General features: G+C 35.3%; 1 protein-coding gene across 1 annotated transcript; it reads left to right on the top strand.

The window, feature by feature from the left end:
• The first annotated feature begins 16,061 nt into the window (after nucleotides 1–16,061).
• On the top strand, nucleotides 16,062–17,036 carry LOC119237988 (olfactory receptor 4K15-like). The gene has a single exon (XM_037501794.1). It carries the CDS (start codon nucleotides 16,065–16,067, stop codon nucleotides 17,034–17,036), a length of 972 nt encoding a protein of 323 aa, XP_037357691.1. The 5' UTR covers nucleotides 16,062–16,064.
• Nucleotides 17,037–27,914: the final 10,878 nt, after the last annotated feature.

Genomic DNA, 27,914 nt, shown 5'->3' with positions numbered 1-27,914 from the left:
TTTTGGCTTCCTAATTCAAGTTAATTTCTACTAAGGATTCAGTGGCACAACTTTTATTCATTTTTATTATTAAGGATATATTTTTATTGATTTATGGGGTATAGGCCGGAGGTGTGGGGGGTGAGAGGATTCACCAGAGACAGAGTGGGGAGCAGAACAGGCAGATCTACTGAAATACACTGGTAAGGGGAGCAGTGGACGAGACAGGAGAGGTCTGCAGTGTCATGTGGGTTAGCTCCCTGGCCGGGGATTGAACTCATGCTATAGTGGCTGGTGATAGCTTGATAGCACTAAGACTTTAAACTCTGCACCACCAGGGAGGCTCTCAGTGGCACAGCTTTTGCGTGAAAGTATGGGTTAAAATGCTGTGCTAGATCTTATTTCTGTATTTCTTATCAAAACATAATTTCTAAAATGCATTTTAAATTTCAGAAAAGAGGTTGGCAGAAACATTTTCTTCCAAAAGCAAAGAATATAAAAATGCTAAGAGTGAATTATGTGTACATGTTGATGTGTGAGGTTATACTCCCAAAATTATATAGTTATGTAAAAGAATGGAAAATCAATAAATAAATTTTGAGGAAAAAAATGCCAAATGTGATAGTTTTGGTTAGTAAATTCAATATTAATAATCCATTTATTGAAAAGAGGAACAAAAATAAGAGAAACTGGAAATTAAGAGAACTATGAGATGATGACTTATACATACAGATAACAATTAAATTACTCAGAGTTGTCCCTAAAGTCTAACAAATTAGTATATTATCTATTATATAACATTTGGAAAGGCCACACAGCTATAGGAAACAGGCAATGATTTTCTACATATATCCCTGAATCATTTCTACTTAATATTTAGGCCAGTTTCTCCTCTATTTAAGAAAATTCTGGATATATTTCATTACAAATGTTGATGAGTTAGAAAGAAAAGGTTGGGCATAAGGAGTCTCCACCACTCACTTTTAACTAATAAGCAAAGAAATATAGCCATGATAACTCCTGATAATGCAGAAAGAAAGAGGCTTTAGAATTCTGTGAAGCAGGAAATAAACTGAGTTTCAAATCAACGCACTTTGTTTCATATGGTCATTAGATCAGTTTAATGCGTTGGCAGTTAAAACTAGATTCAATTAAGCGATACAGTTTGTGATAATGAATGAATTCATAGAGTGCCTATGCTTTCATTTAAAAGTATTATATTGTTTTACATTTTGGTTAAGTTACCTTTTCATTTTAATAACTTGATGAAAAAATAAGAATTTTTTGTTTAGTATTACAGTCAAGGTAACAACAGATTTCTGTATATAAATAGGTTTTTATTTTACTATTTTAACCCTTTTTTTAAAGATTTCTTTTATTTATTTATTTATACAAGCACTGGGTACAGTCAGAAGCGCTGGGAAGGTGAGAGAATTCACCAGAGCCAGAGCGGGGAGCAGAGCAGGCAGAAGGACCAAAGAACACTGCTGAGGGGAGCAGTGGGCGGCAGGAGAGGTCTGCGCGCCTATTTTATTATTTTAAATAAAAGTACTAGGCTCTATATTTATTTTAAGGTATTCAAGGTTTCACTACCACCTGCTGGTAGGTACTGGAATTGCAAGCACTGAAAATCATGAGAAATATTTCCCTTGGATTTCCTTGCTTTGTAAGTCATCTTTAAATGATGCAAATATTAAACAACTAGCTGTTATTTGGAATTTACCACATTTATGAAATATAGCATCCAATATATTGTTTAAATTACATATGTAAAGATGTTATAACTGCAGTATTTGATAAATATCAAATTGTTATTCTTTTCTAGAATTACTGAGTATCAGAGAAAACCAAGAATTAATTCTTGCATTAGTTATCATTGAAGAGAGAAAATTTAAGAAAAGGAAATTCCTGTCTTTTAATTTTAAGCCAAATGATAAGAGGAATGGTTTTTCTTCAATGGTGTGTGTGCCTTTTTCTTCATTAATGTATTAAACAAAAGGAGACCAACTTCACTGTTTAACAGTTTTTGATATTGTGTTTCAAACCTGGGTAGGTTGAAATTGCTAGATAAAAATGTCAACAGTATTAACATGATATAAACATGTCTATAGCTCCAAAATAGTCACAGAATTCTATTTGAAATAGGGTGGAAGTGGATCAATTTCGGTTGTGTTTATGAAGTTTCTCTTGGTTTCAATTACATGTGCAAATATGTTTTGGATCAAGGAACTCATTTATGTAGAAACTTTTTAGTTGGCGTTTTATAAATGTTCCAAATGGCTCTTTCAAATAATGTATTTATTTGAACAAGAAAATTTTTTAAAATGAATGCCTTTTTTTTAAATATAGAACTATGGAGTATTTTAGTTAATTAATTATAAGTAACATTGCATTATAACATTATGTAAGGTTCAGGCGTGAATCACTGAAAATCAACATTTGTATATAATTACATTAAGTTCACCAAAACCGTGGAGTCTTTTTAAAAGAATGTCATCAATCTTCAATACTTTTATGGAGAATTCTAAAACTCAAGAACATTTGCCAAAACCTCAAAGGTGTATCTGATCAGCAGACAATTCTGCAAGGCAAGTAGGTAAAGAGATTGAGTAGCTGGATTGATAGTAGGATTCTGTAGCTAAGATTGGAAAGAACCTCAGACTGCCTCTGGGGGACATTTTAAAGGACTGTCATCCTTTATATAAAGAGCAATACCCAACACCTTTCTTGGAGCTCAGCCCTAGGAGTCAAGATTGTTCTTCTTATTACCATAAACACTTAAATCTTAATTAGGGACTATAGGTGGATGATTTTATCACTTTGTCTCCTCCACATGCTGCTCTTTTACTAAGGGTAAGTGAGCGACAAGCTACAGGCTCCTTAAGCGGTAGTAAAGATGGTACTGTTTGCTACTAGGACATTCAAAGGCAGAAATAATGTTTGCAAAACATGCTAGACAACCAAAAACCACCTAATAGATCCAGGATAGTTTTAAATAGTCTTAATTTTCAGTAACACAATTGAGGGAATATTGAGATAAGGAGAATTTACAAGACCATGTTGACAAGCATGACAATCTTCCTTTAGGTGTTTGGGGGAGCCATAAAGCTTTTAAAAATCCAAAAAAGTTGCCTTGTAAAATTAAGCAGAATAATTGAATGCAGGTGGGGAAAAATGATAAAAATAAAATCTAAATAGAAAAAGATAAAATATGAAGTAGTTGGATCTGTGTCATGTCAATAGAAACTGTAAAAAATTTACACTTCAAAAAATGTTTGGGGAAAATTTCAGAACACTATATATACTGTAATCACAGTGGGTTTATATTGAAGCTTAAATTATGTACCCACTCATTTGCATGGATTTCTTCCAAGTTCCTGGAATGCAGTGTAACAGCATTTTATTCATAGTTTTGACTTTTTTCTTAAGTTCCCTCAGATTCTATAAGTATTAGAATTTACAGAACTTGGACTAACCACTGTGCATAGGGGTGAAAGTTTTGGATTCAAGTATTGTTTTGCTAGTGTTTAATGCCAGTTCTACTGTTAATTAGTGATAGAAATTTGAGTAAGATATTTAATGTTTCTGTTAACCTCAGTTTCTACATCTGTTAAAGGTGATAATAATGGTACCTCAACCAGAGTTGTTTGAGGAATAAAAGGAGTCTTGATAGAATACATAATATATGTTCTATACATGTTAAATAAATCTTAGTTATTGTCATATTGTGATCATCTGTGGACATCTTTGTTTAATGAACTTAGTTTTCTCTTGAACTAACAATTGACGTTTAATTTCAAAGGTAAATTTTTGGCTTAGAAATTGAAATATTTGTGTCTGTGTATGTGTGCATAAGATCAATGTGTATCAGGACTATCTTAAAAAATGTAACTTCTGCTAGAAAATTATATTGGTTCTAATACTAGTTCAAACTTATGAGAATTTGCTTTACTCACTGCTTAAATTTTTTTGAATCGAGAAATTCTAAATGGTTGTTTACTCAGTATGTTACTGCTTCCTTTCAATGAGTTATCATTAAGTCAGTTTATTATTTTAAAGTGGATTTACACTCTTTTCATCAGAATTAGAATGATGATGTTTAGCCATCCATATTATTAAGATGGAGACATAGAGTCATAGATTTAAATGGTTGCTTAGATAAATACAAATTTTTTTGTATGATATGAAGTATTTTTCAACACTGTAATGGGTCTGGAATAATGTGATCACAGACTTTGCTATCAAATAGAACAAGGTCTTTGTAGATTCTGTTATTTGAATATACTGATAATCTTTATAGAAGTGTTTTAAAATTTAAAATATGACCAATGAAACTCTGCTTTTCAAAGAGTTTTTGGTGAAAAAGATTAAAGCAAAGTTGACAAGAGAAAATCAGAACAACTTCTTTCTCTTCCTGTTTTTTCCCATTACAATTTTGAATGGTGATATTTGGATGCATGAATCCAGACAGATCTAGGGAGAAAAACAGCCAAGAAACCTAATCATGGTCTTGTATGAACTCTCAGATAATGAAATCCACTAAGCAATTTGTCAGTCTTTCAGTTTATATGCTTACGTTGTGATGGTTAATTTTATAGTATCAGGGTATTTTTTTGTTGTGAATTATTTTTAATGCTATTGGTTATGCTTGTAAAGTAAATACACATGTTATGCTAGAGTTAAAAGGACAAATATCCAAAGACAACAACTGTGACTTAAATCATCGGTTGATATAGTCTGTCCATATGGTTGCTGGTATAACTTAACATTTTATCTTTCTCTTTCATAATTTTTTTTGTTAAATGAGTTCTAATATCTCGCATATATTAAAATATCATGTTTGCATTTTTCTTCCTGTGGTGATTGGCATTGCCAATAAAGGAGACAATATATATCTATTCACATTCAGCTATCTCTTTAAATTTTTCTTTTTTATTAAAGAAAACGTTCAGGTCTGGAGGTTTTCTCTACTAACCTTTTTATCACCATCTGTTACAAACCAGTGTTAAATTGGTAACTTTGTTTTTTGCCTATTGCATCTGTTTGGACAGTGGGACCATTTCCAAAACTAGATTTCCTCTTTTACCTCAAACACCACTTACCAAAGGAAATTTAAAGAAGAAAGCTTTAGACTGAGACTAAAAAGAGACACTGTTAGTTTTTACATAACTACATATCTATTTCTACTAACTTTTTCCTTGTCAGAGTATGATTATATTTGTTGGCCTTCATTGAAGAAAACCGAACCAGGGGGCATATCAGGCAGATTTAACACAGCACATTAGTTGCTTGCAAAGTCCTTGGAGGAGCTTGTGAGAAGTTGGTCTGCTACTGGAATTGATGCATTCTGGAATAGAACCAAGTTGTGGGTTGTCCTCAACTTGCTGCCACAGCTCCTGCTCCCTCATACCTTATCTGCTTTCTAACATGAGTACATCACCTCTGCCTCATCCCTACCTTCTAAATCTCTTGTTGATGCATCTAATTGCTGGAATCCAATCTGTATAGGGAACCTTGGTTAAAGAAAAAGCAGTTAATTGATTTCAAGCTTTTATGCAATGGAAAATACCCTAAGTGACTGTAATAATATACACATTCAACATTTAACTTTTATTTTAGTAAAATTAGAGTAAAGGAAAATGCACAAAAATGCATAGCTTAATGAACTATAAGGCAAATAGCATTATAACTACATCTTGGGTCACAAGATAGAACTTTGCCAGTCAGTCAGCCCCGAAGCTCTTACCTTTGCCCACCTGAGTCATGACTATCTCCTTCCAAAATGAAGTGCTGCCCTAAATTTCACTGGTTTTTTTTTTTTTTTGCATTTTTATAGTCTCTTGTGTTACATGTACACCCAGTACACATATTGAGGCGCTCCAGTTTCCTCCTGTACACTTTGTTTCTTATCTTTTGACCTACTAGCCTTTCTACCACCATTTGTTCCATTTCTGTCCAATTTATCTTTTGGAGAACCTGAACTATTTCCCCTGCAGGGTCTCCTAAGTCTGGAATATGCTGAATGCCAGCAAATAGATGGTTTAACAACCATTCTCTACATTTTCTGCAAATTCCAAATCCAGAGACTCAATGGCCGTGTACAAAACAGACTGTAGATGGAGCTGTTTTTTCTTTCATCTGGAAGAATCGATATCTTGCTCTCTCTCTTTTGGGAATGATAGCAGTTACTGTTGTTACCACAGTTTAGTCAACTTCTTTGGACATTTTTGTTGTGTGAACCTTGTTTTTTACTATATTCCTCAGGAGAGCTTCTTGGACCATATTCCCTGAGTTCTGGCATTCTGGCATGTTGACAACAGTTTCTCTGGTTCTTTAAATTAAAACATCAGTTTTGCTGTGAATTCCTTGGCTATCCATGCATGTATTTCTTTGTATCTTAAAATAAAATTTGACTGCCTGTAAGCACTCTGTCTGCAGCTTGAAAAATCTGTACTTTTCCCTATTCACAACAGAACATTGATAATTTGGAGTTTTGGAGTAAATACTCTTTAATTTTTAAAGAGAGGGATTAATACCCCACCTTGTATTGATATTAATGGTCCCCCTGAACTGATTAAACATAATTCCATTGAATCTGAGGGATTTTTGAGGCATTTGATTTCTTTAAAAATCATAAATCTAAAAATCATAAATCTAAATAAAATGTACTTCAACAGTAACACATAACTAAATTATCATCAATATAGTTATTTATATTTTAAATTTTTTTCAAGAAAGATACAGTTCTTTTAGCTGTACTAACTCATCAGATAGACTTCCTATCAGAGTTCTGGGTTGCTTTTGGACCTTCTCCCCTGTCTCACTTTATACAGGCTTGCAAACATGGTGAAAATAAGTCTGAACCCAAACAAGAAAAATAATTATGGTGCAGAAAAAAAATCATGGATTTTCCTTACTTTAAAGGAAAAGAAAGGAAATAGATGAATAGACTAACTACCCCAAATAAGGCAGATAGAAGCTAACATTCATGTGTCTGTTTTTACCTAAATATCATTTGCAAAGCAGAAGGAGGGAGGGAGGGAGGGAGGGAGGGAAGGAGGGAGGGAGGGAGGGAAGGAAGGAAGGAAGGAGGGAAATCATTTATACAAAAGCGGGGATTTCTTGAACCAGATCTTTGTACCTATGGCTGTAGTCCAGGAGGCAGCTAGTTCTGGCTAATTAGATAAAGCAAACTGCTTGCATCACACATATATCACTTTCTTTGCAGTAAAAATGTTTTGCAATGAAATAAATTTTCAAATATTGGTTCAGATTGATGTTAACCTGATCACATTCCCAGTCCTAAAAATGCCTACTTAAGAGGGAAAAGGTTACCTTCTTTCTTTGAATATCGCCACGAATCAACACTTCAATTCACCCAATAATGATTCCACCTTTTCTATAAATCCATTCATAATAACATTCCTCAACAACCATGATACAACCAAGGTAACAAAAAACATTAATAAAAATGCCTTTTTGCCTTTTGCAAAATTTCCAATGAAATTTTGCACAAAAACTCAGCACAAACTGCTAACACAATTTCTCAATTACAGGTCAACCTGTCTTCCAAAAATCATTGTGGACAAAGCTTTGCAAAGATTCATTTGAAGAGCATTGAACCCCCAAATTAAAGAGGGTGTATTTTTTTCCAGGAACACATATACCATTTATTAAAAAAAAATGGTCAACATGTAGGTCATAGTCTCAATAAATACTAGAAATTCAATAATTACAGTTTTATCTAATTACAATTCAATGAATTGAAATGATAGGTCTTATTTACCTACCTTTCTCTTTCAAAGAATAGAACTCTGCACCTATGGATATAAGAAAAAGAGTTTTATAAGTTAGTCATGAGTAAAAAAATCATAATGACAAGACAAAAACATTTAATTAGTATTGACACAAATAGATCACATATCAAAACTTGTTAAGTATATTTCTTGTCATAAACATTATGTTAAAATACAGGAAAAAATGATAAGCTTGGTGTTTTATATGAAAAAAATTAGGGGAAAAGGAACTCTCATTCACTGTTGCTGGTAATGCAAGCTGGTACAGTCTCTGTGGAAAATAGTGTGGCAAATTCTCAAGAAAATAAAAAATGGAAATTCCGTTTGACCCAGAAATATAGGTGTTAGATATTTAGTCAAACCACATGAAAAATTTAATATGAAAACATCTATGTATACCTATTTACCTAGCAGCACTGTATATAACACTGTCAAATCATGAAACCAACCCAAGTGCCCTTCAAAAATGAATGGACAGAGAAACTGTGGAGCATATATTTAATGGAATATTACACAGCTATGATGAAAGAGCAACTGGTGGCATTTGGAGTAAAATGGATGGTTCTTGAAGTGATTATGCTGGGTGAGGTCAGTCAAAAAGTGACAGATATCAGATGGTTTCACTCATCTATGGAATATAAATACCCACAAAACCATCACATAAAAACAACAGAAAAAATAAAAATTTGAACTTGGCAAAAAGAAGATAATAGTTACCAGAGAAAATAGGGAAAAGGATGGAGGGGGTAGTAGAGAGAAGCAAAAGGGGGTATGGGCATGGGTGGATTGGTGGAGGGAATAAAAAAAAAAGAATAATAAAAAAGTAGAAATACCAAAAAGAAATTAGAGAGTACTAAAGAGGAATGATAGATTATAAAGATAAAAATTATAAAGATCAGAGCAGAAAAAAAAAGACATTTTAATTGACTTTCTCCAAAATCTATCTTAAGCTTAAAACCCAAACCTAACAAGGATGCTAGAAGAAGGGGAGCTTTGGGACAACTTTGTCTTTGAACATGGCATACAAAGTTGTTTTTTTTTTTTTTTTTTTAGATTTTCTCCACCGACAAGACAATGCAGCGGTCATAGGGCCCTTTCTCTTCCTCGGGGTCACAGAAGCCTCCCAGAGGACACACACCACACAACCACTAGGGATGCGCGGGGTGGGGAAGGCGCGGGGAGGGGGGCGCGGGGGGTGGTGCGCGCGCGGGGGTCTGCGGTAAAGCCAAGGCAAAAGAGCAACCTGAGTGTTCGCGCCAGGGTCCTTGGCCAGTCCCGGGAAGGAGGTTCACAAGAAGCCCCCAAAACCCTAGCACCGCCTAGGCCTCTCCAAGGTAGGAGGAGGCGCACGGTGCGCACAGTGGCCAGCCATGATCGCTCACATGCCCACGTGCAGCCCCCCAAAGGCGAGGGAAGCACAGGACTCGCGCTCGCCAAGCCAATCGGGTCGGGCCCGCTGACAGTGCGCCAGGGGCGGTCGTGCTGGCCCCTCTTCTAAACCGAGGTCGAGCCCCCAGTGTAAAAAGTCGCCTCTGAAGCACCAAGAAAGGGTGACCCGAGGGGAGAGGCGCAACGCCCGGACCGATGTGGCCACTCGGCCTCAGGCACCGGATAAGGACGACCGGAGGGAGCGCTCCAGGAGCACCGCGAGACGGCCACGGTGGGACGCGACCAAGTGGACGCGCGCCTTGGCGGAGGGACGGCCCCAGCACCTCGGCGGGGGAGGGCTGCCCCAGGACACACTCTCCACCCCCGGGCGGGGGATCAGCTGGCCGGATTCCGCACCCCCCCGCCCCGGCTTCCACGCACCGCCCAAGTAGGCGGGGAGGGAGACTAGGGGCCCCGAGGGATGAGCGAGAAGAGCGGTCCCATTCGCCAGGAACGTCCGTCCCTCTTCTGGGCGGCTTAGGCCCGCCCGGGGGAGCAGGACCTGGACACACTGTTAGTATTTGGTAGGGGAAACTGAACTAGCAAGCCTGACATGGTCTAAAGGAATGATTAGAAAGATTAGACTATACAATAATGAGAATTAGTGGAGAATACAGTGGGAGGTTGTCACTTCTGAATCTGATGGTAAGTTTCCAGATGCTGTGTTAGTAGGACTGATGGCTGAGGAAAAAGCTAAGTATGGATTCATCTCAAGAATATGGAAAAGTTTTGGCATCACCAGGAAAGCAGTTCTCAGCCCAGACTTTGGAAATATTCAGATCTGCTGGAGTAGGAGGACAGATTCTAGACTCCAAACTGGAAGAAATAAAACGGATAGTGCTCACCATTGTCCCATATCAGAGAGAATAAGTTTATAAATATAGTCATATCATGTTATCTATTTTAACTTCTTAATTTGTATATTTAAAAAATATCCAAAGATGAAGAAGTGCTTACTTGCTTCTCTCCATGTATTTATTAACATCTTCAACAGTTATCAACATATGATTTATTGTGGATTATTTTTCTTTTCTAAGTAAAAATACTAAGTCAAGGGCCAATTGTATATCTAATTTTCTAGATATTGCCAAATGAATTTCTATGATTTGCTGCAATTTTTATTTATAGTAGTATCTTGTAGCCTTGTCAAAGACTATGGTTGAGGGCTATAGGTACTGTGTTAGTGGGTGTGGTGTGATGACATACACCTGAAGGGTGTGATCCTATACCTCTGAATTATATAGAATGTTGTAAACCAGTGTTGCCTCAATTAAAACATATGAAAAAGAAAGTACATTGAAGATTTCAATTTTTACAAATAGGATATTTGAAGGATGATATTTTAGTGTAGTTCTGCTTTTAAAATGGTGTCTTGAGAGAAAAACAAATATTTTAGTAAGTTCCTAGTGACATATAGTCCTTTACATAGCAATATGCATAAGACAAGAGAGTCATCCAGGTGAATTTGTTAATTACCTAAGGGAATAAGTTGTCATCCTTGCTTATGGAGAGGAAGAAAGTTGAAGTCACCAGTAACAATGGAAATGCAATGGAAAAGAAGTTAAAGATAAAACTTTACAGAAGTCATTAGACAATTCAAATTTATGTACATGTACAATGTCATTTAAAAGTATTTATTTTATGTATAGAGGACTTGAACATAGACCTGAAACCATAAAATGTGTAGAAGAAAATATAGGTAAAATACTATATATAAGACATACATTTCTCAGTAACATCTTTAAAGGCTCCTCCCCTAAAGCAAAGAAAGTGAAGGAAAAGATAAACATCTGGGATTACATCAAACTAAAAAGCTTCTGTACAGCAAGAGACATTAACGAAAACAGAGACACCCTACTGACTGGGAGAATTGTGCACTGCATACAACTGATAAGGGACTGATCACAAAGATATCCAAAGAACTCAAACAACTCAAAAAAAAAAAAAAAAGAGTAAACAATCCAGTCAAAAATGGGCAGAAGAACTTAAAAGATACTTCTCCAAAGAGGAAATGCAAATGGCCAACATGCATATGAAAAAATGTTCAACATACCTCATAATCAGGGAAATGTAAATCAAAACCACAAGATATCACCTTACACTAGTGAGAATGGCACATATTAAAAAAAACTAGCAACAACAAATGTTGGCAAGGATGTGTTGAAAAAGGAACTCTTCTACACTGCTGGTGGGAATGCAAACTGGTCAAACTACTATGGAAAGCTCTGTGGAGGTTCCTCAGACTACTTAAAATGGAGCCACCATGTAATCCAGCAGTTCTACTACTAGGAATACAAGGACACAAAAACACTAATTCAAAAGAATACCTGTACCCCTATATTTATTGTGGCACCATGTATAATAGGTAAGACTTGGAAACGACCCAAATACACAAAAATAGATGACTGGATCAAGAAGATATGTTATATATACACAATAGAACAGTATTCGGCAATCAAAAAAGATAAATTAATGCCATTCACAGCAACATGGATGGAGCTAGAAGGGATTATGCTCAGTGAAATAAGTCGGAATGAAAAAGAAAAGTATCAGATGGTTTCACTTATAGGAGGAATATAGGGGAACCAAATAAGGCATTAGGGACAAAAATAATAACAATAAAAAACATAAAAAAAAACCCAAATAAATAGACAACTACAAATCAGAGACATTCTGAATGGGAGGGGGGAGGGAGAGGAATCAAAATGTGGGAGGGGAGATCACAAGGCACTATGGTGATGGTGCACGGGTGAACTGGTGGTAGAAACTCTATGGCAACTATACCTGAGAAAAGAAAGCAAACATTTGTAAAAAATATGAACAATGATGTAAAATATATATAAATAAAAAAACAAAAAAAAATATTTTTTGGTGTTTTGGTGGTATACAATGTCTTTAAGCCTGCAAAGAAAAGATAATACTAGCATATAAAAGTACTTCTCTGAATACTCCAACTTGTTTCATGACCCTAATATCTCATAGCAAAATTGGATGTGGATAGCAATTTCACTTACAAATCTGTATGCACAAAGTATGCACAATTTCTTCACAAAATCAGCATGTAAAATCCATGTTATCATATTCTCACATAATACTTCACATTTAAGTGGGATTCATGCTAAGAATGCAAATATATTTATAATAGATGCTCTATTAATGATAGTAGTTAAGAATGAAAAAGAAATTCATTATACAGTCTCACTGTGGGGGATCAAAAGTTTTCTGCTGAGTTTTTCCAGTTTCTAAGGCAGGGGATATCAACAATGGTTCAATTCAAGTCACTTTTTCATGAAGTAGTTCAGAAATCCCTACAAGTCAGAATTTCCCTAAATTTAGCAGAAACATGGTACATGCAACTGGTAGCAGGTAAGACACAAGGGAAATGCTCTGGGAGCTGAGAGTGGTTTGGCAGTCTGGACTTAAGCCATGTTCCCTATCCCACAAGCCAAGCAACATGTAATGACAAACAAATCCTCGAGGGATTGTCCTCCCATAGTCCCAGTCCAATCCCTGCTCTAGAATAAAATGGAAAAATGATAAAATGGGAAGAGTGAAATAGAAAGCTGAGAAGAGATTTGCTTACATCAATATTTATTAGAGTTATGATATCTCAGTTGAAAAAGTATATATACGTCTAATGCAGTTTTTTCCTAGGAGGATTTTACGAAAGAAGCAAAAAACTTGTCTCAGTTTTCTTGAAAGCCGCAGATAATTGAATCAGGTGTGTTAATTTTATATTAATCATTCTCTAGATGCATTTGCTTGGGATTTTCTCTTTACAAAATGTTAATGAGAATTTTAATTAGAGAAGGAAACCTGAAGCAATAGCTTGTGATATTTGGACTTAGAGTTTTGTTCAAATTCTTTTGCCTCAGCCATGCAATATTTATATCCATCTTAGTCTGGTATATAAAATTTGATTTGGGGTATGATAGGAAATGGATTAAAAATCAATTTCTGTAATATTTGAGGTGAGTCTCCTGGTCCTAAAGTTTTCTTCTGAAATACTGAGGAAAGGAGGCACCACAGAAGCATACTAATAAATATTTTATATTTATTACAATAATAAATAAAATTTAGATGAAATGACACACAATAGAGGGATACAGTGCTACTCTCTGTGAAAATTTTGGGAATTTTTTTCTTCCCTCTTTCCACACCCATTAATTTCTCATTTGTGTTCCCTAAAGTTTTCATTCCATAGGTGACTGACCAAATTAAAAGACATATTTAAGAATGGTTTTATGCCCTGTGTTTTCCTAAACTCATACTTTTCATTTTGGATACAAATTCCCTTCCCTACAAGAGAATACTATAGAGAGATGCCCCTTCTCACTCCATATGATAATTATTGATTTAATATTTTTAGAATGGCTCCATTTTATTTTCTCACAGTTTCACTGTTTATTCTCTTGATTATTTTAATTCACTTTTTTTCCCTGAGAATCTTTGTAAACTATAACAGCAACCCATTTAGCAAATATTACCAGGAACTAAAATTTTCCATGCTAATGTATTTTATTTATTTATTTTATTATTTTTTTTAATAGAGGCATGTTTTATTTATTTATTTTATTTGTTTGTTTGTTTGTTTTTTGTTTATACATGCACTGGGTACAGTCAGAAGCGCTGGAGGGTGAGAGAATTCACCAGAGGCAGAGCGGGAGCAGAGCAGGCAGAAGGACTGAAGTACACTGCTGAGGGGAGCAGCGGGCAGCAGGAGAGGTCTGCGCGCCATGTGAGACCCTCCTCCAGTGGCTGGGGAGCAGCCGGGGATCGAACCGGGGCCGCAGAGGCCGCGGGCAGCTTCGCAACCTAGCGCTCAACCGCTGCGCCACCGGGGAGGCCCGCTAATGAATTTTAAACTACAATATTTCCACTAAGCAAAAGGCATTAACCATTTTGGAAAACAAAATATATATCACCTCCTCACTTTTATTATTTTTTTAACTAGAAAGGGTGATTATTAGCAAGTTCATTTATGGTGCATTTAGTAATAATTAAGAGAATTTCATTAACCACTTAAACTAATGTCTCATTTTACAATCCAGGTTATTAGATTTGTTGCATACTATGAAATCATGCCTTTTAGATTCCATTAAAAGCTCTACTATCAAAGCTTGTGGATTGAGCTTTGAAGGGCTGTGATGAAGAACTGGATTTTTTATTTGATGATTGTACAATATTCAACATATTGATTATGTTTTCATAGCTCACACATAAAGACCAGACCATAGGTAAAGATCTCTCAGAGACAACTGAATCTCAGTTTCCTTTTGTTAAAACAAGATGGTACTTTTCTTCTCACTAGGGTGTTGCAAAGTGTTTAATGTTCAAACATTGCATATAAAAACTCTTTCAAATTGAACAGATTTGCCCAATGACATCACTCTTTTTCAGCTATTTTTAGAGACTGACAGTACTTTATAACATGGAAAATGAAAAGTGATAGCTTTCTGTCTTAAAAAAATTACTGCCTTTTTTTCAAGTAGAGATTCTTATGCTTTAAACACAATTGTTCAAAAATTAATTCTCAAATCATTGTCTTTATCCTTTGAAGTTTTTTCTGCATCCTCCCACGGAAATTGCAGAGAGAGATAGGCAGCAATATTTTACAATTCACTGGCAAATTTTCCATTGCCTCAGTTGTGTATTATCTTTATTATTGTTTATTATCTATTATTATTTGTGATCTCAATTTTTGCCTAATGAGAAAGGATTTTGTTTCTGGATATTTTTCAAAGAATGTACCTTATTAGGTAAGAGAAATCCTAGTCAAAGTCTGCAAATTCTATATCTAGATACAATTACTTCTTTTGGAAGGTTTCTGCAGTTGATAAATTGAAATGTTACAGTTGACCTGGTTTTTGACTACCTTAACTCAATCAGACCTTTGCATTTCACGGCTATTATCATTTTATTATAAATAATGACATTCTGTACTCATGTGTTGGTCATGCCAGTTTGCCTATTTAAGGTACTTTACTTAAAACCAAAACAGCTACCATTATTTTAGTGACAATATGGATTACACAGTGTCAATGGTGTGGTGAAGAGGTTAAGTAATAAAGACAGCGAAGATGAGAGAGAATCATAGTGAAAAGCATAGGGAAAAGATCAAAACATTTCCCTATGCTTTTTCCTTGCAAATGTGGCCTCTTGATAATTCTTTAAGAACTAAAGCAGTTTGTAGATAATCCCAAGTGGATAATGAAAATCAGCAGGACACACAAGGTAGTACCTAATCTGGCTGCCTTAGCATCTTCTCTTCATTGTGGTTTTTGCAGTGTAGATGTGTTATTGTTTAACATCATATTTAACTTACAGATGTATAAAATGGAGTTGTTGATTAACATTTATACCTCATAGTTATCCTTAATTATTAAGGGTAATTGAGAAAAGAATCTATATATCAAAATTACAGATAAAACATTTCTTTTTTTTTTTTTAAAGACTTATTTACTTATGCATACAAGAACTGGGGTATAGGCCAGAGGTGTGAGGGGGCAAGAGGATTCACCAGAGACAGAGTGGGGAACAGAATAGACAGATGGATGGAAATACACTGGTGAGGGGAGCAGCAGGCGAGGCAGAAGAGGTCTGCTGCGCTATGTGGGTTGCACCCACTAGGAATTGAACTTGTGCTGCAGTGGCTGAGGCTGGCTTCATAGGTTGCGCCTTAGCTCAAGCACTACGAGGGAGGCCTGTGGATAAAATATTTCTTAATAAAAATAGTTTCCAGAGCATTTCAAGTTAATGTTGAGAAGAACCTTTCAAGATTGTGGTCCACCTTTTTTCCCCTCTTGATAATAATACATGAATGTTTCTTCTCTGTAGGTACTTATCTCATAGCCTGAGACCATGGACCATGGAAATTATTCCAGGGTGACTCAGTTTGTGTTGGTGGGACTCTCCACTTCCTGGGAGCTCCAGTACTTCTTCTTTGTGTTGTTTAACTTCTTATACATCACCATTGTGCTGGGCAACCTCCTCATTGTCCTCACGGTGATTTCTGAACCTGCCCTGCACACACCTATGTACATCATGCTCAGTAACCTTTCAGTTCTTGATGTGTTTCTTGCCACATTTGCAACCCCTAAGATGATTCATGACTTCCTTCATGAACCCAAGACCATCTCGTTTGAGGGCTGCATGACCCAGATATTTTTGCTCCACGTCTTTGCCGGTGGTGAGATGGTGCTCCTTGTAGCCATGGCCTATGACAGGTATGTAGCCATATGCAAACCCCTCCATTATACAACCATCATGAACTTGTGCAAGTGTACAGGCATGGTGGTAGGCTCATGGGTCATTGGGGTCATACATTCCTTGAGTCAATTAGCTTTCACTGTAAACTTGCCCTTCTGTGGCCCAAACATCGTGGATAATTACTACTGTGACCTTACTTTGGTCATCAAACTTGCCTGCACGGACACATATGTCCCTGAAGTATTGATGCTGTTGGACAGTGGCCTCATGGGGGTCACTTCATTCTTATTCTTACTGATCTCCTACACAGCCATCCTAGTGACAGTGCGGCGCCATTCCTCGGTGGGCATGGCCAAGGCCCGCAGTACCCTGACTGCCCACATCACTGTGGTGACCCTCTTTTTTGGGCCCTGTATCTTCATCTATGTCTGGCCTTTCAGCAACTTCCCAACTGATAAACTTCTTTCTGTGTTCTCTACGGTTTTCACACCTATATTGAACCCCATTATCTACACTTTGAGAAACAAAGAAGTGAAGTCAGCAATGCATAAATTGAAGACCCGGTATGGAAGTTCCAGGGTGCTTTCGCAAAAGTCTTGCACAAGGGTGGACTTGTTGAATTGACAGGAAGGAACTTGAGGAAACACAGATTTTCTATTTCTTGGTGTCACCATTATTTCAAAAAACTACTTAATTTCTTTAAACTGATAAATGAAATACATGTGTTTTGTTAAATATTTAAGAAAGAAGTCTCACATGATGATGCATTTTCTGACTATACTTAAACTTGTAGTTTTACGGCTTGCAGTTCATTTGGCTATATTTGCTGTCTAAAACCAATTATAAGTTGTTTCACAAACTATTATGCAATTTAAATTGCATGAAATTAATTTCATGAAGTTTAAGTGCATACTTATTATGATAAACAAAATATTATGCTTCTTTCATAATCTAAAACACTTTCAGTAATCTATGATTTAGTACCAGTACCAAAGACAATTCCACTGTAAGTATTCTTTAATTTTTTCACATATTTTATATTGAAAAGTTTGTGCTATTCATCAAAAAAGACCCATATACTCATTTGGCATGCAAAAAATTATTTTACAAAAATTTAAGTCAATGGTTTTCAAATACATCTTCATTTTTTCCCTCCTCATGTATAGAAGTTAAAGCCTTTAAGTTTCTTATCTTTTATTTTCTGAAAGTTTTTGTATAATTGATATTATTCCTTAAATGTTTTGGTAGAATTCATTAGTGATATCATCTTGGACAGAGTTTCCATTTTGTTTTTTTAAGATTTATTTATTCATGCATACGAGAGCTGTGGTACAAGCCAGAGGTGTGGGGGGTGAGAGGATTCACCAGAGACAGAGTGGGGAACAGAACAGGCAGACTGACCAAAGTAAACTGCTGAGGGGAGAGGCAGGCAAGTCAGGAGAGGTCTGTTGTGCCATGTGGCTTTTTCCCTGGCCCGGGATCAAACTCGTGCTGCAGTGGCTGTGAACAGCTTCAGAGATTGTGTGTTAACCCCCTGTGCCACCAGGGAGGCCCGAGTTTCCAGAGATTGTGTGTTAACCCCCTGTGCCACCAGGGAGGCCCGAGTTTCCAGTTTTAAAGATTTTTTTAAAAACAAATTCAATTTCTTTCTTAGATTAAGGACTATTCAAGTGTCTATCAGTAGTTGTCCTTGAGTGAGTTTAGGACTTTGTGTCTTTCTAGGAACAGAAATGTCTTTTAAGTTGTAGTTTATTGGCATAAAGGTATTTACTATGTTCACTTATTATCTCCTTCATTTCATTGGGTCATTTGCTCTTGTCATTGACAATTAGTTCCTTCTTTTATTGTTGTTGGGAGAGGCAGAGATTTATCATATTGTTGACATAGTTCAAAGACACAGCTTTTGGCTTGATTAATGCTTTTATCTTTAAAATTTCTTTCTTTTCTTTTTTTTTTTGCTTTGAATTTAGTTTGCTATTTTCTCTCCAGTTTTTTTTTTTGAAAATTTTAATGTAGTTTTAGAAATGCAGTTGTTTAAATTTGGTATGTCATCAATTTGATATATGAATCTTTTATTACTATATGAGTCATTTTGTTTATATATTGATATCCTCCTACCTGGAACCAAAATAAATTTCATGTAATACTCCTCAAGCTTCATGTGTTCAAATGTTTTCTTTGTATTAATTTCAGTTTAATTGGAATTTATAGGCTTCCATATTTTTTTCCCTCCAAATTCTTTAAAGTTTATAAATACTTCATTTGGACTTCTGTTAATAATATGTTGAGTGCTCTTTCTTATCATTGATTTGTGAGAGCTCATTTTATGTTAAAATCTTACATATTCTAGACTTCTGGGTTATTTAATATGTTTAACTAGTTGATCAGTCTACCCTTATGCTAATTCTACACTGTTTTAAATATAGTCATCACGTTCTTGACACGTGATAGGATTGCTTGCAATAATTATTGTATTTTGTCTTTGTAAATTGATCTATGTGTTTATTTGAAATTTAAAAAATTGCTAAACTTAGTATGGCTCAGTTTGGATTACCTGAAATGATTTCTGAATTTTGACTTAATATAATACTCAGTTTCTCTACCCTGAAATACGGGAATTATCTATTTATTAAGGTCTTTTTTTCTTTACACAAAAATATTTAATCTCTGCAGATTTGTTTTTACAATATGCTTTCTTTTGTTCAATTACTCATGCATTCAATTATGAGAAATAAACTGAAAGGAATGAGAGTTTAACAATAATGCAAAACCCTTAGTTATTCATTATTTCATTTCACATTTATTAATTTTCAAATATATTCAGTGGATCTGTTACTGAATACAAAGGGGTCAGCAAATAGAGCAGCAAGTAGAGCAAGCCCAAGTTTGACAAGAAAGGACCATTTAGTACTTGCAACAAGTAATAGAGGCAGGGAAATAGGTCCCCAAAGACTACTGAACAGAGGATTTATATAAAGTAATTAAATTAATAGTCAGAAAAAGACAAGTTGAAAAACTAACCCTTGATAGGTGACTACAGAACTTAGACACCAAGGTGGCAGGCGGGGGGTGGAATGAAGAGGGAGGGAGGAATAATGGGCTGTGGTGGTAGACTGTGGGTGAGTTGGTGGTGGATGCCCTATGGTTGTAATACCTGATGGGGCTACCCCAATGTTACCTCATTAAGAGTAAATTAATTAAACAAGTTTTAAAGGGGAAAAGCAAAAGAACAAAGAAGTCTGGGTAACTGGATGCTGGAGTACTGGGTGGCACTGTGGCATCTGTATAGGCGTGGAGGTCATAGGTTGCATGTTAAGAGAATGTTCACTTAGCTCCTTCCTGGGCAGAGATTGAGTAACTAGTGAGGTTTTTGACTACATCAGGTCACTCAATTTGGGTTATTCTCTGGGTCCTTCTTGGGTTAATGACTGCTCAAACTGGTTAGAGGAGGTTGGAACCTAGTTTCAAAACCTATCAAGATACGTTCAGACATTGTTTAAAGTAAATCAGTCAGGCATTTTAATGGCTCTGCTGGGATGAAATCAAACAATTGACTGCCTTAACCATTTGCCTGCCAGCTCCCAGTTGTTAACTTCTTGATCTCCTGGTTTGAAAACAGATCTGATTTATACAACCAATGCCTTAAGGAGATCTTAGACTACTAAATTATGTTTTCTTAATTAACCATTAAAAAAAGAGATAGAGATTTTAATTCAAATTATGCATGCTAAATACCTCGTCACTTTAGGGCTCAATGTTAATGAATTAACATTGCTTAGGTCATCAAATATTTGGGCAGGTGTTTGTTAACATTTTTCTTGTCCTTTATGTCAATAAAATTTGATTCTTCCTTCATATACAATTTTTTTCATCATCTTAATAATTATTGTTTTCTGCATTTTGTGATAGAAGTGATCTTTGGTGACTAAGATAAACAAATCATTATGATGTATGCTTTGGCATGCTTCCATGTTATAAAATAACAGATGATTTTTTCTTTTCAATTTAAATTTTTTTGCTTATGGAATGAAAGTTTCAACTACTTCCACCCCCTTTTGTATAATCAATTTTGTTCTCTCTTTTAAATCTTTTTACCTTTTACAGGTAACCTTTATTTAAAAATATAAACAGGAAAAAAAGGAAGGCGTTAAAACTCGATTCTCTTGCTAAACCTGACCCATTTCTTGCCTTTGTCCTCATCCACAAACAAAATATTTATGGCAAAACCTCAGAGTTGTTCATACTGTCTCCAATATCTCTCTTACTTTTCTCTCTTATACTTACTCCAATACAGCTTTAGCTCCATTTTCCACATATTCCACTAAAACTACTTCATTTAGTTGACTTGTATATTGCTAAATTCATAGATCATTTCTTAATCTTCATCCTATTTGGTGTATCATTCATACAATATAGGATTTTTTAAAATCTTGAGTATAATACAAGTTTATTTTTGTGAAAAAGCACTCATTTATTTCCTTTTTGAAACATTTATGAAGTTAATCTTGATAAACCATTTGTTGACTGCTAACTTTTTAAAATTTTGACATAATAAATTCTTTGGTTTTTGCTCCATAAGCTTTGTTCAGAATAAAACTATGATACAGCTTCTTGAAACACTCCTCGTTTGTTTTTTGAGTGCCATGCTATTCTGGTTCCTTCATGTATTTTTAGAGATGCTGTCTGAACCTCTTTGGGGTTCCTTCTCGTTTCTCTGACCTCTTGGTGTTTGATAAATCCAGGGCTTGAGACTCTTTACCATCTGCCTTACTGGTTTAGTGATCTCATTTAATAACTAGGCTTTATAAACTGTAGGGTAATGAGACACAAATATATATTTTTCATTGGTGATCTCCCTCAATGTCCACCATCACTTGGATATTTATCTCTGTATCACACTTAGCATGTCTGAAATTGAATTTCTGTTCACCTTTCAAACACCTGTTCATCTCAGTTATGGAATCCTTTTCTTTTTAGTCAATGGTCCAAAAACCTTGGAATCACCTTCATACTTTTCCTTACACCTCTTGTTAAATCTGTCAGCAAAGCCTACTGAGACAATTTGCAAAATATTCTCAGAATCTGGCACTTCTTACCACCTCTTCCACTTGACCTGAGTCATTTTCATCATTTGCTTGGATTATTGCAATAATCTCCCAGTAAGTTTCCCTGCTTCCACTCTTACCCTTAAGTCCATTCTAATAGGAAAGTGAAAATATTCTTAATAAAATATATTATGTCACTTCTCTGCCTCAAATCTTCCAAAGCTTTATCCTTCACATGCACACTGAAATTAAAGTTGTTGCAGTGATCGGTAAATCCCCAAACTTCTGCCAATTGTTACCTCTCTGATCTTAACTTGAGTATTTCTGTTCCCTGTTCATACTGCTTAGGTCAAGTAGTTGGTTCCAGAAAATTGCAGTTGACTACACCAGGCTCTTGGCATTTGTTATCTCCTGTACCTGGAAGAAATTTTCTTCCCTTTCATATTCTGACTTTTTACCTATTTCAAGTCTTTTCTTAAAGTAGTCATAGTAAAGACTTCTTTGACAACTATATCTAAAACTTCAATATGTTCAAGAATATTTATTACTCTTTTCTTCTTTATATTTTCTTCCCTAGCACTCATTCCCATCTAATCTTCAACCTGTACTTACTTATTTTGTTTATTGACTGCTTCTCCCCAACTACTGAATAAAAACTTCACAAAAGCAGGAATTTTCTTAGTTTCATTCACTGCTGTATCCACTAAGCTTGGAATAATGCCTGGCACATGGTAGACATACAAAAATTGTTGAATAAATAAGGTTTATTGCTATTTAAAGCCAAAAAACTACTCTGCATTAAAATAGTGGAAATAAAAGTCACTACTTCCACATTTGCTTCCATATTTAGTTCCCAAATCCTTGGGAAAGTTCTAAGGCAAAAGACTCCGCATACTGAGATATAAGCAGCTACTAAGTTCCTGAGAAGGCTAAGAAATATTTCTCCCATGGGTGCACCCTTTTACTGTTAGTGTCACTGGCTGAACAAGTCTATCCACCATGGAGGAAAAAGTGGAATTTCAGTCAAGAGTCATAGTCATAGTTTTTAGCCTCAAATCTGTTTCATAGTTCAACTTCCTTAAACTCCATTTCCTCATTTGCAGAAGGAAACCTAACTATATATTTTTTTCTCAACCCAAATAAATACAAGCATTGAAACACGTTTTTTGTTAAAATAGCAATTATAGGAAATACTATGTACACAGAAAAATGTAAATCTGGTCTGATAAAAACAGAATAGAGAAGGTAAGATCTGGAGTGTCAACTACTTTAAGGTTATGTGGGAGACCTTCACAACACCTCAAGGGTTTTGTGAATCAAAGTTTGATATGACCTGAACTAGAAAATTCTTCTTTTTTAAATTTTTGCATAGAAGATCTGGGGTGTTGCCAGAGGTATGGGAGGGGGTGGGAGGTGAGAGGATTCAATAGAGACAGTGGGGAGCAGAACAGGGAGATTTACTGAAGTACATAGCTAAGGGGTGAGCCGGCAAGACAGGAGCAGTCTGCTGCGTCATATGTGGGCTAGCTACGTGGCCGGGTTCACAGAGGTGATATTGCTGAGACTTAACTCCCTAGGCTACCTGGGAGGCCCCTAGAAAATTCTTCTGGCTCTTTAAACCTCTTTATTTTCTGATGTTTTTCCTCGTCATTATTATTTTTCTTCTGCTCTCTTGGTCCTTGCCAGCTCTCACTTGACTAAGTCTGAATATCCCAATACTGACCTGTTTATTCTCTTTATCATTCTGTCTATACCCATCACAATATCAGCCCGCATGTGAGGGATTTCTTAGCAGCCTCCACTTGTAACTGCTCTCTTCTAGCCTTTTACCTCCAGTCAATTCCACACTCACTGTCAGATACATGTTCCTAAACCATCTTCCTCTGTACTGAAATCCTTTATTTCATTTTCTAATATATTCATCCCAGAATCTTGAGGCATGTATTTAAGATCCCTTTAAACATGGTCTAGTAAAACCCTCTGACTTGTGCTATACTCTAACCAAACTGGAGCATTTGTTTAGGGATCACTTCTAATTTTCTTCACCCCTGCCTTTATTTTAGACTCTATGGCCGTGTTATTTTCCTTCTCTCATTATCTCTGACTTTCAAAACCTTAAGTCTTACTTAAGGTTGTTCACAAACAAGGTATAACACATTTTGTTGTCTCGTTCTCCTACACCCTCCTTTTCTGCATACTTTTCCCTTTCCTGATCATTTAAAAAAAAAAAATCGCTTCCAGTATTGAACACCTGGTAATTTTGTTTGCATTTCTAATATGTATGCTCTTCTATTTGCATATTATGTTACATTATTGTTTTCTTTAGTTGCCCTTGAAAATTGCGAGCTATTTACAGATAAATATTTCATCTTGCTCATTTTTGAATTCTTACTCTGTGGTTTTGCATATAGAAGACAGTCAAATTTACAAATTTCTAAATTAAATTAATTGGGGAATGCAGAAAAAAAAAAGACATTATGTTTTGCCTAGGTGATTTATAATTGAAATACTGTATTTTGCCAAATTTATCACTATAAAATTAGAGTATGGCTTGAAACAATATGTATTTCACTAAGAATGTTAATGATTAGGACTGAATTGAACCTGCAGACTAATGTAATACACTTTATGAGGGTCCAATGATAATTCTAGAAAACACTCAGAAACCTTGCCTGTGCATAACTTTTAAGAAAAAAATGAATTCTATGTTAGTTATAATAGGGCATTACAATAACTAATGGATAGACTTAGAACATGTGTTCTAGAAGTGTGAGTCCCTAGACAGAAATAATATTTGCTAGTCTATATTATAGGAGGTCTTGTTAGCAGTGGCCCCATTGGGACAATATTACATCAATGAGAAATACATATTCACCTTCACCTCCTTTTAAATAAAGTGGCAAAAGTACACGGAGTATTGCAAACTGTAGAAGAATATATTCCTCACAGCATCTTGGTATAACCTCAAGTTATTCATGTAGAACTTCTGAAGTAAAAAAAAAAAATGGGATAATTTCCAACTCCCATGTGTCAACATTGCAACTGAGTAATGACTCATGTAAGTTTTAATACTTCTGCCACTTCAAATAGTTCTCTGTAGATTAACTATTTTAATATCATTTTTCTTTTATTACTTTCATTTCCACAAATGAGATTGAATTTGTCTCTCCTTGTTTGAACTCTCAATGTCCTGAGATGAGTTCATTTTCTGTATGTTACTGAACTTCAGGCGCTTTTCTGCAGACTCATTCACTATTGTCTCAAAGCTTATTCCTACAGTTATATCGTACATAATGTGGTACCGCAGTGGATAGCCAATATATTTCCTCAAATTCATATGGGCATCTTGTAATGATCTCCAAGCAAATAATTATGCCAACATTCTATTTTAAAATGCTTAGCATACAGTTTCTACAATAAAAATTTCAGTTTTGTCTCTTGTTTGTTTGTTTCAAGTATGGGCAAAAGACATAGACAAGCAGTATTGGAGCAAAAAGTACACATGTCCAATTCATGAATAAGTGACCATAATTTAATGATTGTGAAATGAATTGAAGCATCAATAAGATGCAATTTCATGTAAATAAGTAAATAAGCAAGTAAGTGAAGAAAAGAACTGTAATGCACCTTTTGTCACGAAAAGGTGAGGCAAAGAATGGGCATTCTCAGGCATCATTTTAGTGAGGTAAGTTTTGCTTTGATTATTTAAAATTTCTGAAATATGTAATTATAATAGTGTATTCTAAATAATTATTTAAACCATAAAATTTTAGCTCAATAAAAGCAAGATTATTAAATGCTAATAATAGAGAAAATTGAAAACATCCATTAAATAAAATACTACAATATATAAAGTTGGTATGCAGTTACTGTTTTGGCATGAAGATTATTATATATTGTTGAGTGTTATGTTAGAAAATAATATATATGTATAAACACTGATGTATACACATATATGTATACAATAATAAACAGCTTTTAATCTTAAATATTTTATCACATTGTTGTTTTGAATTTTTAATCTCATATAATTGAATTAACTTTTATTGAGGTAACATTGGTGTGCAATGTTGTTTGTGTTTTAGAGGTACAGGATCTCTCCCTTCCGATGTACAATAACATTAACACCAACCGCCAAAATACCCAGAGTCCATTGTGCTGCCTCCCACTTTGTCCTTTCTTCTCCCCTCTTGTAGCTCAGTTCTACAGTCTTATTTTTAGGGTTTGACTTTATTTGACCCTTTTTTTGTTTCTCTATAGTCTACATGTGTGACACCATCCTGTATTTGTCCTTCTTTAACTTATTTCACTTAACATAATCCTCTCCATTTCCATTCATGTTGTTGCAAATGGCAATAATTATTTTTTTTAGCTGAGTAGTTGTCCACAATGTATATATACTGCGATGCACATACACTATGATGTGTACACACACACACATATACACACAATGTATATATCTTGATCCACTCATCTGCTTCTGGGCACTTAAGTTGTTTCTATTGCTTGGTTATTGTAAATAGTGCTACCATGAACACAGGAGATCATATATTACTTCCAATTAGTGTTTTTTTAATTCTTTGGGTAGATACCCAGGAGTGGAATTGCTGGGACCAGGAGGTGATACCCAAGATCTACAAAGAGTTCATATAACTTAACAAAAAGAAAACAACCCATTTTTTTGATTATATACTCAGCTAGTATATAAGTGTACAAAGAATGCACTTATCATATTCTCTCACCCATATATAATCACTATTAACACTTTGGGGGTAAATCTTTAAAAGCTTTTCTCATATTTAGCAGTAACACGAGATTACCACACAGGTGATTTAGGACCCATATCTTAGTTTTACTTTAATTCCAGGTAAAGAAGCAGGCTTGAACACTTAATACTACTTTATCTGACTTCATTAATTGTCTAGAAAAAGGGACATGATGACCCTAAAGGGAAGAAGTTTAAGGGGAGAAAGCCACTAATTGGTGAATAAAGTAGAGATAGAGAAACTAAAGACAGATTTTCCATCTTAATATACTCAAGATGTGGGAAAGCATCTTTGTTCACTGCAAAGGCTCTTATCTTACAGAAATGGAGTACTATGTGCAATTAGATAACTATGTATACCTATCCAAGACAGGCTTTTTGGAAATACTACTCCAGGAAAAGAGCCACTTATTATTCTTGGTAATAGAATCCAAAGTAGGACACGCATACCCAAGGAGGTAAGCTGCTTGAATGTGAGAAAAATATGCTTGTGTGTGTGTGTTCTTTACATTTATGAAATATAACTTCTTGATTTTCAAGTGTATTTTCTATTGCATGTAATATGTTAGAGTAGCAGTAGATGTATGTAATTCACAGGTAAATTAATATACAGTTAATGTATAATATAATATACAGAAAGTCATAATCTTTCTGATGTTAGAGGAATATGATGAAAACAATTTGGACACCACTTTTCTAAAGGTAAGGTTTCTTATGTTGCTAAAGTCAGGTATTCTTTATTATGCATCTTGTTTAGTTTCTTCACAACCGTCTACAATAAATGAATCTTCATACTGACTTTAAACTTTAGAATTTTTCAAAAACGCCTCCCCGGTGGCGCAGCGGTTGAGCGCTGGGTTGCGAAGCTGCCCGCAGCCTCTGCAGCGCCGGTTCGATCCCCGGCTGCTCCCCGGCCACCGGAGGAGGGTCCCACATGGCGTGCAGACCTCTCCTGCCGCCCGCTGCTCCCCTCAGCAGTGTACTTCGGTCCTTCTGCCTGCTCTGCTTCCCGCTCTGGCTCTGGTGAATTCTCTCACCCTCCCGCGCTTCTGACTGTACCCAGTGCTTGTATAAATAAATAAAATAAATAAATTAATTAAAAAAAAAAAAAGTACTCTTAAAAAAAAAAAAAAAAAGAATTTTTCAAAAACTGTAAAATAGCCAGAAAATGAGTGCTTCTTAAGAGGTAAGAATTTTTTTGGAGTTTTCTCCAAAATATACAAGGATAATTAGCCAATCAAATAAGAGCAGTTCTTTTTTAGCTGATCTACAACTAAAATTATAATTTTTATATATTTGTATCAACAAATATTGTTGAACACCCTGTATGAACACTGTATTGTGAAAAAAATCAAAGAATAGAATATGAATTCTTTCTTCAGATTCATAAAGTGTCTCATAAATTGACAATATGTGCAAATATGGTGTCCTTTTTATATTTTGATTGATGATCACATAGTAAATTCACATAAATTCAGAGTCACTGGGTGAAGAAGACTTATCATACATTTATAAAGAGTCTAAATTAGGAACCAACTTCAATGTGATAAATATTTACATGCTTAAATATAGATACCAAAAAAGTACATGTCTTAAGTAGGATGGATGTACAATTTGATATTTTATGTGTATGTTAATTTATACATTCAAATATTTCTATCATAAGTGGAACAAAGACATACTAGCTAACAT

This window comes from Talpa occidentalis, unplaced genomic scaffold (assembly GCF_014898055.3).
Source record: "Talpa occidentalis isolate TD23 unplaced genomic scaffold, MPIMG_talOcc4v2.1 talOcc4.11, whole genome shotgun sequence".
Lineage (NCBI taxonomy): Eukaryota > Metazoa > Chordata > Mammalia > Eulipotyphla > Talpidae > Talpa > Talpa occidentalis.
Note: the sequence above shows the minus strand (reverse complement) of the source record. Positions and strands in the feature narration are given on the sequence as shown.

What these genes read in the sequence shown, in the direction of transcription:
- LOC119237988 (XM_037501794.1), top strand. Translation starts at nt 16,065, where the DNA reads ATGGACCATGGAAATTATTCCAGGGTGACTCAGTTTGTGTTGGTGGGA.